This window comes from Petaurus breviceps, unplaced genomic scaffold (genome assembly GCF_028583685.1).
Source record: "Petaurus breviceps papuanus isolate PSGF00001 unplaced genomic scaffold, PetGlider_PUasm1.0 90763, whole genome shotgun sequence".
NCBI lineage: Eukaryota > Metazoa > Chordata > Mammalia > Diprotodontia > Petauridae > Petaurus > Petaurus breviceps.
In genome coordinates, this window is record NW_027187340.1 from 12,257,770 (window position 1) to 12,270,779 (window position 13,010).

Here is a 13,010-nt window from a genome sequence, read left to right on the forward strand (position 1 = left end):
AAAAGCTTTTTACAAACAAAACCAATGTAACCAATATCAGAAGGAAAGCAGAAAATTGAGGAAAAAATCTCATAGACAGTTTCTCAGATAAAGTTCTCATATACAAAATATGTAGAGAACTTGGTCAGGTTTATGAGAATATAAGTTATTCCCACTTGATAAATGATCAGAGGACATAAACAGGCAATTTTTAGATAAAGAAATAAAAACTGCATATAGTCATATCAAAAAATGCTCTAAATTACTATTGATTAGAGAAATACAAATTTAAAAAAAAACTGTGAGATTTTATCTCACACCTATCAGACTGGCTCAAATGACAGAAGAGGAAAATGACAAATGGAGGGCATGTGGAAAAATCGGGGCATTAAATACATTGTTGTTAGAACTGTGAATTGATCCAACCATTCTGGAAAGCAATCTAGAATTATGCCCAAAGAGTTATAAAACTTTGATCCAGCAATACTACTATTAGTTCTCTTTTCCAAGGTGATCAGGGAAAAAAAGTAAAAGAACCTATATGATCTAAAATATTTATAGCAGCTCTCTTTGTGGTAGCAAAGAACTGGACATTGAGGGGATGCCCATCAACTGGGGAATGGCTAAAAAATTGTGGCATATGATTGTGAGGGAATACTACTGTGCTGTAAGAAATAATGAGCTGGTTGATTTTAGAAAAACATGGAAAGACTTGCATGAAATAATGAAGATTGAAATGAGCAGAACCAAAAGAACATTCCATACTGTGATAGCAATATTATTTGAAGAACAACTATGAATGACCAAGTCATTCTGGGTATTACAAATACTTAATTCAACTACAGAAGACCTAAGAAGGAAGATATTATTCACCTTCAGAGAAGGAACTGATAATAGAAGTATTCATAGTATGATTTTACAGATATTTATAAAATATATAAATTCAACTGGTGGTCTTCTCTAGTAGGGTATGGGGAAGGAGGAGAAAGGGAGACAGTTCAGAACCTAAAATGTAGGAAAAAATCTAATTTAAAAGATTTTTCATATTTAAAATGATGGACTTGGACTAGCTTTGAAATTTTAAAACTCCATAAAACTGTTATTTTAGGTCCAGGACATTGAGAGGCAGTCTGGCTTAGCAGATAAAGAAATAGAACCTGATCAGAAGATGTGTGATGTAATCCTGCTTCTGATGCTGACTAGCTGCCCATGATAGGCAAGGTACCAAATGTATTTGAGCTTCATCTGTAAACTGCTGAAGTCCTTCCCAGCTCTAGTATTCCTTAATTTTCAAAGTATGAATTGAATATAACCTGGGGACTACCTTGGATATAATATGATTTTTCACTTGTGATCATTTTTAGGTTTTACACACACACATATGAAATTTACTGAATGGAGCCTAAATGAATGGTTTCTAGATAATAACAAATTCCCTACAATAATAGAGAAATGCTTTCATCATATATCTTGGGAACAGATTGTCAAATTCCCAAGTGACTAGCAAGTTATTGAAAGAGAAAACAAACATTCGGCTAACAATGAAAAACAGTAATAGAATCCTAAAAGCTCAGCAAGAATATAACTTCTTTTGAATTTTAGTTTCAGTAGTTACAGTTGTATTTATGGTGTGTGGTAAGGTGTTTTGTGTGTGTGTGTGTGAGAGAGAGAGACAGACAGACAGACAGACTTCCCTCAAATACATAATAACTTTGTGAGCCAGCAGAGTGCCTCCAGGCAGTGTTCTAAGGCTATGCATTGCATTAAAAGTTGCCCATATGCATTGGTGAAGAGGATTTAGACCCTGGAATTTCCCAAATCATTTTGAAAACCTGAATTCTCTTTTCTCCGCTAAAAATCAATAATATAGATATACTCGTTAACTGAATGAAAGTGAAGAGCACTGATAAGTATCAAATTTAATTGTAAATGATGTAAAACATGAAAACACATGGAAATGGAAATTCTTTTAAAGAAATAGCCTACAGAAAAGCATGTGTCACAATATGCTTTGAATACAGGAAGCCAGTACTGCTCTTTATGGAGTTTCTAATTGTACTTCAGAAAAGGAGATGGAAGGTCCCATATTTACACATGCTTTCTATTCATAGCAGCATTTTTTTTTGTGGTAACCAAGTGGGTGCCCATACATTTGGGGAATGGTACATAAATGTTGTACAAACTGTGGCATACAAATATAATAGAATATTGTTGTAAGAGAAGAAATGACAAATATGAGAAATTCAGAGAAATACAAGAAGGCTTTTATGAACTGATGCAAAATGAAATAAGTCAATTAGGAAAACAATACACACAATGTCTATGACAGCGTAAACAAAAGGAACGAGAGAATCCAGCTGGATTCCCAGCTAAACTTAGCCCCAGAAAAGAGCTGAAGAAATAAATATCTTTCCTTCATTTTTTTTTGGAGAAGTAGGGGACATAGTGTGGACTGTTGTAATTGTTGTCAGATTGTGATATAAAAATAAAAAGTATCAATAAAACTTCAAAAGAAAGGTTACAAATGCATTTATACCGATTCATTCACACTCCTCCTCATGACAAAAAGGCATATTTATGTGTGAGATGTAGGCTGGTTAGGGTCAAAGACTGGAATCAAGAAATACAGAAATACTAAAACCTTTGAGAGTTGACCTTGAGACCACAGCCTGATTGTCATCTTACTTTCAACTGTAGCCTAGAAATGGGAATGTTATCAAAACCCAGGAAAACATGCTGGAGTCAGAAGTCCTGGATCCTAAAACCAGCTTCACTACTATTAATTACTGCCACTTCTATGTCCTTGGACACTTCTTTAGGCCCCGGTTTCCTTATCTGCAAAATGAGGTAGTTGAAATCTATTACCTCTGAGGTCTCTTCCAAATTACAAATTTAGAAGACACCTAATAAAGTTTCTTTTAAATCTGAAATTGCAACCCTATAATACTCATCTTCAAACTTTGCTGGGATAAGAATCTTTCCCTGAAAGGTCTGGATTTTTTTAGAAATCAAGTTGACTAATGACATTACTAATCTTTGAGAGTTTTGGGGTACCATGATATACACCACAAATGGTATGTGTAATGCATACATATATGCACATGTCTATATGTGCACACAGACATACATGTGCAATATACATGTATGCATTGGTATAAATATCACATGTTCATATGTCTATGTATTCATTTAGACCTATGATTGCATCCATGTGGAGAAAACTTCTTGTTCTTGAAACTTGTGCCACAGTGCAGATCAGCACATCTTCTGTAATTTCTAGGCCTAGAGAGCTTTGAGAAGTTATTGCTAAGTATGTGTCAGGGGCAGCTAGGTAGAGCAGTAGATACTAGCTGTGTGACCCTGAGCAAGTGACTTAACTTCCATTTGTCTCAGTTTCTCATCTATAAAATGGACACACGCCAGACAAAGAAATGGCAAACCACTCCACTGTCTTTGCTGAGAAAATGCTATGGACAAAGTCCATAGCGTCCTTTAGAATCATACAGTATTTAATGACTCAAAAACAACAACAACGTGTCAGAGTTAGTACTTGAATAAGGTTTTTCTAGCTCTAAGACAAATCCTCTTTTTGCTACCCTATGCTGCCTTTCATGTACATTCTCTCTCTCTCTCTCTCTCTCTCTCTCTCTCTCTCTCTCTCTCTGCTTGTGTATTTATCTCTGACCTGTTGACCTTTTGGACAAATCTAACCCTTATCACCAAGGTTATTTGATTGGGGATTCATTTCTTTGGTAATAAAAGAACTTCCTAAAATGTCAAATAGAATGATCATCAACTAGCTGAAACAGTCAAGACAAGTTTGAAGAGCCAGACTATAACAGAAATAAGCCAACTACCTCTTGAATTATATGCCCTGGATTCTTCATGACCATGCTCTATACAAATAGACAGCTAAACTTTGCAGAAATATTTCATTTTCCACTTCATCATTATCTGTAGAAACTCATTTTCCTTCAAGATCACATCAAATCTTAAGCTCAAACCTCCTCAGTATTCCCTGGCCCTGGGCCCCTTCTTTGGTCTGATTAAAGAAGGTGGAGGGTGGATATTGGAGAGTTCTTCCCAGATCCTCAGTTTATAGAGGGCAGCTACCTCATCAGCCCCAACCTGGATAGTAGACTTCATCATCCCTCCTCTCCATCCCCTTAATGCTACCCAGTACCTTCCCTCCCTCTGCTCTCCCTCTCACTCCCTTGGTTTTCAGTTTATTTTTATGTGCTGTCTCCCTCGTTAGACTGTGAGATCCTTGAGGACAGGGGCTCTCTTTTGACTTTCTTTGTATCCCCAATGCTTAAAGGCACAGTGTCTAGCACGTAGTAGGTGCTTAATAAATATTTATTGACTGACTTGAGATATTTTCACATAGTTTGAAATAGGCACCTGTCGAAAAAATTCTTCCATCAGGGCCATGGTCCACCGGTGATGTAGTTCCCAGGTTTTTGCTGGATGACTTATGTCTGCGGCATGGAGAATCAGGGACATGGCTTTGGCTTTGTCTATCCTGTGGAATCAAGGACATGATCTGATTTTCAGAACAAAGGCACCTTTCAAAAGATGTCTATCATTCCTAGGGCCCCACTAAAAACTACTTTAAAAAAGTAAATGTTTCAAGATGACAAAGACAAGAAAGGAAAGAGAAGCCTACCCTTCTGGCTGCTGCAAAGTGCTCCTAATAGTTTTAATTTGCTGGAAATGACCTGACATATCAGTTGATAAAACCATCTCAATAACCAGGTTCCGAAGATCCCTGTAAGACATTCAAAGGAGGTTGATTCATTTGGAACTTTATTCACTTGTCATGGAACATTTGCTTCACTAATGTTAATCACATTTTTTTTTCTTTCTTAAGATAGATGGGCACGTTATTCTATTAATTGCAATTAAAATGGGCATCATTATTGTAATCTTTATAGTCTTGATGTACTCAGGCAGGCGATAAAACTATTACTTGAGAATGAGGTTATTTGATATCAGTCCTAAGAGGAACTCTTTACAAGTATTGCTGTATTTCAAATAAAAACATTTTACGTCATCCTCAAGGGGGAAAACATTACCTTGGGTCCACAAAATCTTCTGAGCATGCAAAAAAGCGACCTATTGGTGTTTGACACTGCTTTGTAGGGTCCTAGAGAGTGAATGGCCTAAGGGTTGACATTGGGAGTATAGGGAAGGGGTTAGAGACTTAGAATTTTGAAATGGTGCCTTCCTGAAAGAAGATACTCACATCAGCAGAAGACTGTGGGTCAGGGAAATGCTGATGGTGAGGTGAAAATCTTCAGAAATACAAAGGAATGGCAGATAAGGAAACAGGTTAATAGAAATGAAGAAAAATCATTCTTAAAGGTTTGTGATTTTTTTAGGGTATGGGTAATTTTTCAACCAAAAAAGAAGATAACTTATCTATAACTAAGTAGATAAGCCCCAGGGAATTGCCCAAGGCAGATAAAGGTTAAGTAAATTGCCCAGAATCTAGCAACTAAACATCAAAGGCATTATTTGAATCTGGAACTTCTTGACTCTAAGTCAAGCATCTTCTCTGCAGTTCTATGCTGCCTCTATGCCCAACGTCAAGTAACTACTTTAGTGGCAACATTAACACTGCAATCCTGATTTTTAGCAAATATTTTACCAGATACGAGTCTTAATTTCCTTGCTTCAATTTTCTTTCCTAAATTCTGTTTTACTTTCCCCTCTATTTCTACACCTTCTTCCTGGGCCTGAGCCAAACTGCAAATTGAACTGGAACTCTGTGACTAAGCTCTGAGGCCCTGGGAAACAATATTTCTTACACCTGGACTACCAGAGTGATGCTATCACCAACGAATCTGAGAATAAGGCAGAGTTATTGTCACATCTGAAAGAGCAGGACTGCTAATTCCTCAGACTAAAGGAGTCTGCCAAGAAGGAGGCTGATTCTGCAAATATGTGTGCGCTCCAGGGAATCTGATGTTTACTTCTGCGAATGAGGCCAAAGAATATTTTCCTAGAACCCAAACTTTGTATATGTGACATCATATTAATATGTATAATAAAGGGAGAGTAACTGAGATTAGAGGTTCAATTTAAATGATCCCCAAAGGTGTATTGCTGAAATAGTTTAGATGACTTAATGAAACTATTAAAAAAAATGGAATGTCCATTTGAATAGCATCATGTCAGTAACTTCTTAGATATGCGACATTAGAAAAAACATATGCATGTATATTTATAAATATTAATATATAAACATATATAAATGTAAATACTTATATGTGTATATAGAATATATATGTGTATATATATGTGTATGTGTACATATACATGTATATGTATATGTATGTGTATATGAGCTAGGTGATGGAATGGTTAGAGTACCAAGCCAGTAGTCAGGAAGACTCATCTTCCTGATTTCAAATCCAACCTCAGACACAAGTCACAACCCTTTATGCCTCAATTTCCTCATCTGTAAAATGAGCCGGAGAAGGAAATAGCAAACTACTCCAGTTTCTTTACCAAGAAAATGCCAAATGGGGTCATGAAGGGTCGGATATAACTAAAATGGTTGAACAAATGCAAATATATGTGTATACACACACACACACATTTAAATCTTTTATTGTTAAATTAGTGAGAGAAGTGTATATTTCTCTCATATCAATAACCAATGATTAAAATAGAACTAGGATCTTTCCCCTTTCTATTTCCTTATTCAGAAATCAGCCCCTGTAGGTTATTCAGAGAGTCTTTGAAATACACACAGGGCCTATAAGGAGATGAATTCTTGGGAGAGACTTACCCAATTGGGAAAGTTTAGATCTGATCAAAAAAGGTAAAGAGATTAGGGTCCAACTGAGTTTGCTAGCCATAACTGATAAAATGATTAACTATCCAGAAACTATCTCTCAAGCATTTCATACTCACTAGGTAGTTTTCTAGAACATTTTCCTTGTGATTTTAATAGAAGGGAAATCATTAAAGAATATTTAATGAAATAATGTTTTATTATTTTCCAACTTTCACTAAAGTCAGTACTAGTATCACATGCAATAGCAATTAATCAATTAGAAATATAAATGACTTTATTAAAAGATGTGTTTCCCTCCTAAGCAATGTGATGCAGTGGAAGTAGCTTCAGACTCTGACACAGGAGGACCATGGTTCAAATCCCAGATCTGCTACTGGTGAGATATGGTACTAGATAACCACTCTATCTTTCTGAGCTTTGGTTTCCTCTTCTGTAAAATGGGCATGTCATTAATAATACAATTAATCACAGAGGACTGTTGTAAAAAAAAGTGCTTTGTAAATTATGAATTTAGAGAAATATTAGTGTAGTGGTAGAAAAGTATATAAGGAAACATGGCAATAAATTGCTAAATTCTGCTTGCATTAGTGGTAGAAAGGAAAGAGCACTGACTGCGATATAGGTTCATGCTTTAGCTCTGCCACCATCTCCCTATATGATCTTAAACAAGAACATATTTGTAGTTCTTTAGGCCTCAGTTTCCTCATCTGTAAAACAGAGAGGGTAGAATTAATTTGTAATGTTTTTCCTCCTGTAATGTTCTGATTCTATTCTCATTTAAGTACCTATTTTCTTTTATGCTATTCTAGTTACACAAACCAAAATTTAAAAAAAATTAAAAATTCAGTTGCACGGCTACATTTTTTAATAGTTAAAATGTTGCCAGGAATTCCACAATAAATAGATCTACAAAAATTTATAGTTAGTAGAACTGAATCTTCAAAATCCAACACTGTACATTTTGTATATTTTAATATGATCATATCTAATAAATATTTATGACATAATTTATAATTAGGATAACTTGAGGAAGGCTAGCTTACCATTAAGCAAACGGGAATAGGAAAAAAAAAAAGATCCTCAAAATCCTTGAAATGATAGAGGAAAATATAATGCAAAATGGAAAGAAGTCCAAAGCAAGTAGAAAGAATAGATGTGATAAAATCAAATTTCTGGAAGAAAATGAGTCATTTGCAGAGGTGTTCTGGGGTCAGCTTGTTCCTGTCCACAAAAGCCAATTATTAAATTAATAAGTTGAGTATTTACCATGGCAAATGTTACACAGATCAGGTCTCTGTAATTGTTTTGTTGATTGTTTAGTTTTCAGAAAGTGATGGATTTTAAATATAAAAATATGTCAAACATTTTCAGAGAGCTGGTTGTTGAACATCTACCAACACAGCATTGATGCAAAGACCTAATGAGAATATTTGGGGGGATTGCATAAACGAACATTTGGGGAAGACGTGACAACTGACATCAGAGATTCGCAGACTGTCATGGTGAGGAGACATTCTGCCTTGGCTTAACGGGCAGAGCAGTGGGGTTTGAGTGGAAGTTGCAAAGAGGCCAATGTCAGAGGCTGATGTCAGGAAAAAATAATTAGAGGTATCCCAAAACAGAAAGGGCTTGCCAGAAGGCAGTAGTGATGATGATGATGATAGTTAATGTTTATATAGCATCTACTAAGTTCCATGTACTGTGCTAAGCACTCTACAAATATTACCTCATTTGATCCTTACAATAGTCCTGCAAGGTAGGTGCTGTTATTATCCCCATTTTACAGGTAAAGAAACTGAGGTAGACAGAGGTTAAGTGACTTGCTCAGGGTCACATAGCAAGTAAATGTCAAAAGCCAGATTTCAATTTAGGTCTTCCTGATTGCAGGCCTAGTGCTATATTCACTGAGTCACCTTGCTGCCCTGTAGGAGTTTCCCCCCTCAGTGGAAGTCTTCAAGTAAAGGCTAGAGAGTCACTTGTCTGTTATATGTTGTAGAGGAAATTTTTGTTCAGGTATGTGATGGACTAGATGAACTCTGAGGATCCTTCACTTCTGAGATTCTGTGAAATAGAATGATGATCTACAAATGTTGGGTGCTGGATGGAATCTCTTAAAAGCATCTTTAGAAACCCCAAAGAAACCATTATCTCATTCAGCGCTTTTACCAGCTAAGACCCAGTGTACATTAAGCTACCATTTACAAGTGAATCGTAATTAGAGCTCTAAATGGTTCATTTGTGCCAAATTCTATAGCATCAAAAGACTGTAGATTTAGGACTGGAAGGGGATGTAGAGGCCATATTTTCCAGGTCCTTCATTTGATCAGTGAGAAAATGGAGGTACATGGTGATTAACTGACTTATCAAAGGTCACATAGGTAGTAAGTGTCTGAGGTGAGATGTGAACCCAGGTTTTTCTGACTCCAATTCTGGCACTCTATCAATTATGTCACATAGAGATAAATAGACTTGAAGAAAAAACTTTTGCAACTGACCACCTTGACACTCAAATTAGCTGATTAAGATATCAGTAATTCCACTAAAAAATGCACGCCATTATTAAAATTCCCTGTAGGCAATAGGTATCTATTTCAAATGAAGAAATTACTTGTAGAGATCCAGGACATCATTGAGAACAGGAGAATAGGAGTCCAGGGCTAGTCAAAGAAATCTATAAGTAACCTTTTCTTGAAAACCAGTTTGGTTTTAGAGGATCTTCAGTGTTTTCATCAGAAGCACTGTGGTATCAACAACCTGCTTAGAAATGGACTTTTATTAGGGAATGAGCCTAGAATCCTAGACAAGAAAGTGCACCAGAGTAACTGAGGATCAGGGGGTCTGGCATTACGAGTTTGGGGCCAAAAATAAGCCCTGGGGGCATATTAATCCTCTACAGTTGATATTTTTGAGTAGGAAGTAAAGATAATCAAAAGATGGAAGTTTGGTGAAGTTTTATGGGACCTAAAGCACAGACCTGGCAACATCACTCTCCTTCCCAATAAATTCCAATATCTCTTTATTGCCTCTAAGATAAAACATAAACATGTTGTCTGACATTTCAAACCTTTGTTAACTTGGTTTTAACCTACATTTCCAGAACTATTATCTATTATTTTTCTTCATGTGCTCTCTGGTCCAATCAAACTGGCTTTCTTATTGTTCTTCAGATTTCATCTTCTGCGCCTGCTCCGGTATTTGAATACACTCCCTTGTCTCCTTTGCTTCTTGGAATTCCTTCTTTTATTCAAATCTCAGATCAAGCACCATCTCCTCCTACATGAAGCATTTCCACAGTTTCTACTGCCTAACCTCTTCCCCCCATCATGTTATATACATACATACATGCATGCACACATACATAATATATACATACACATTGTCTTCCATAACTCCTTGAAGGTGAGGACTGTTTTGTTTTTGTCTTTATTCCCCCAGAACTTATTCAGTGCCTGTAACTTTTCATGTACTTAATACATTATTATGGATTGGTAGACTGATTGATTGATATGGACTGATTGATTGTTCTGTTGGACTGACCATAATGATGACAGCAGCTTAGTTGTGGAAGTTAAAAAGATGGAACTTGGAGTAGTAGAGAATGCTGTTTTCCAAGAATTTGTGATTAGGATTCTTCAGAAGCTCCTTTGAAGGTATATAATTCTCTGTAGACTAACCCTTCTTATAGTTAGAATTCCTTTCCTAAACTATGGCTTTATAGTGAGAAACTCCCAATAAATTGCCATCAATTTACAGTGGCAAATAGTTATTATACTCATATCTAAGACATATATTTTCTACTAGTTTAGTTAATGCCTACAGAATGCCAAAATAGCTAGCAAATTAGTGGGAAAATATCAATTTGCCACTTGTTCTCTACGTTACCAAGTTACTGATTTATTCTTTCCTTTCAACTGACTAAAATGACCAGTTCTGCCATCATTCAGGAATGGCCTCGGTATAATGGATTTTCTTTAGGTCTTTGAATGTAGTATTGCACATGACTTATGAATATCATGGATATCCCTAAGAACATAGATAAATGACGGATAGATAAATCTAGTATATAATCATTACACACACACACACACACACACACACACACACACACACACACACCCTGGTAATAAGTACTGTTTTCTAGAGGTAGTATATAATAGTTTAAGGATACTCAAATTTAACAGAAATTCATTTTCAATAATATTTCTAGAGATACTAATTGTATGATTATCTTTTTAATGCCAAACTCTTGAGAGAAATGTGAAAACCCAAAAGCAATGAGTGAAGATGCTTTCTAGCAAGGTTCTACAGTTTCCAGAATTTGCCAATTTCTTTTTCCCCTAACTAGCAAATATCTTTAAAGAATAAGCTCTGCTCAGTGAAGCAGATAGGAAAGATGAATATTGCTTGAACTTCTCTAGGATCCATTAGGACTTACCTCCAGTCATCTTTGGATAAATTTGCCAATATATTCATTTCTTCCTCTTGCATAAGCCTATACACTGCACTCACGTGATGATTTTCCAGGACAGAACGATCATTATATAAAATTGAAACATCTGACCTAGGTACAAAAATGAACATACATAGGTATTAGAAACTGTATCTTAAAAATTCAGCATTATAGGTGTCTTTTAGTGTGACTTCCCCTTCATGATGAACATATTTAGCCTTCCAAATATGGCAGTATATGATCTGATTTCCCATATCCTAGTTAAAAATAAATGTTAAAATGTTAATACAGCCCATTTTTAACCTATAATCAAAATACTTTTTTTTTCAACTAGATCTATGATTTCACTGCAAAGTGCCTTGGTGGATGGAGAGCTGACCTTGGAGTAGGGAGGTCTGAGTTAAATCCCACTTCCCATACATACTAGCTGTGTGAGAAGGTTGGAGAATTTATTTAACCTCTTCATGACTCAGGTGGCTCTCTATGTTACAGGGAAGCTGACAATCTTCACTGGTAAAAGTTCTTCACCAGTAGGTCCCTATCCCAAAGAAATCTGAACAATACTATTAGTAGATAAATGTGCTGAAGAAGAAAAAGGCACTATAAAATTTCTTCATTGTCAATAAATGCACAAGCATTCTTCTTGGTACCTCCACATAGGTTGTACAGATTAGTGTCTACATTTCCTCCCATGGAGAAAGGTTTTCCTACATACTATATGCATTATATAACATTTGTGATCTTAATTTGATTTTTTGATATGAATATGGACGTTTCAACCTGCAATGTATAAAACAAGTGACAACTGTACAGCTATTAAATAAAATGAAAAATGTAACCTTCAAGTCAATATAAATCCCTGATATCAATTCACATTAAAGATCAAGAATTCAATACAATAGGGGCGGCTAGGTGGCACAGTGAATAGAGCACCAGCTCTGGAATCAGAAGTGCCTGAGTTCAAATCTGGCCTCAGACACTTAACACAAAAACTAGCTGTGTGACCTTAGGCAAGTCACTTAACCCCAATTGCCTTCCAAAAAGCAAAAAAAAAATCAATACAATAAGGTGTTTGTTCCTAATGGGTGTCTGTCTTCATGTCACTTGAGTATCAAATCAAATCATATAGTATTTGAGTCATAAAATCTTGGAATTGGAAGGTGCCTTCATGATCAGTTGGTATAAATCCTTCATTTTACAGTTGACAAAACTGAAGTCCAAAGATTTCTGCTTTACTTATACCATTCCTCTCCATCCATGGAAAGATCATGGAAACCATTGTTATCATTTCCTAGTGGGTAAGAGGGTAACTGAGCAGTGGAATAAGAAAGTTGAATATCTAGAATACATTATCTTAAGTCCTCAAAATGTTAGTTTCACTTATATTTAAGCAAAAGTACAAAATCATATTCTTGAGTCAAGTATAAATGATTGTTAGATAATCTGAACCATTATTTATCACTACTCAAACACATAGTGGAGAAATGACTTTGTCATTTCAGCTTCATCTTGAACAAAAGCTCAAAAAGAAAGTTCTATTCTGGGCTACAATATGAATCCTACTCACTACATGCTACAGTGTAGCAGTATTGTTTCATGCGGTGTCATCGAAAGAAGACAGGATTTGGAGTCAGAGGGTTTAGGTTCAAATCCCAGTTCTTTTCCTTGGGAAAGTCTCTTAAATTCTTTAGAGTAGTTACATCTTTAACATGAGGGGGTTGGATTAGATGACCTCTAACTTCTTTTCTGGTCCTAAAGATACAATGCTTGGCTTCA

General features: G+C 35.8%; 1 protein-coding gene across 2 annotated transcripts in view; it reads right to left on the reverse strand.

Annotated features, from left to right (window-relative positions):
- PDE1A (phosphodiesterase 1A) overlaps positions 1-13,010 on the reverse strand; it is a 494,981-nt gene that overhangs the window by 75,025 nt on the left and 406,946 nt on the right. For both annotated transcript variants that reach the window (XM_069068578.1, XM_069068579.1), the window contains exons 8-10: positions 11,220-11,345; positions 4,646-4,747; positions 4,381-4,501 (exon numbers count right to left, since the gene is read on the reverse strand). In XM_069068578.1, the coding sequence (XP_068924679.1) occupies positions 4,381-4,501; positions 4,646-4,747; positions 11,220-11,345 (349 nt within the window). The remainder of the gene's footprint in view (positions 1-4,380; positions 4,502-4,645; positions 4,748-11,219; positions 11,346-13,010) is intronic.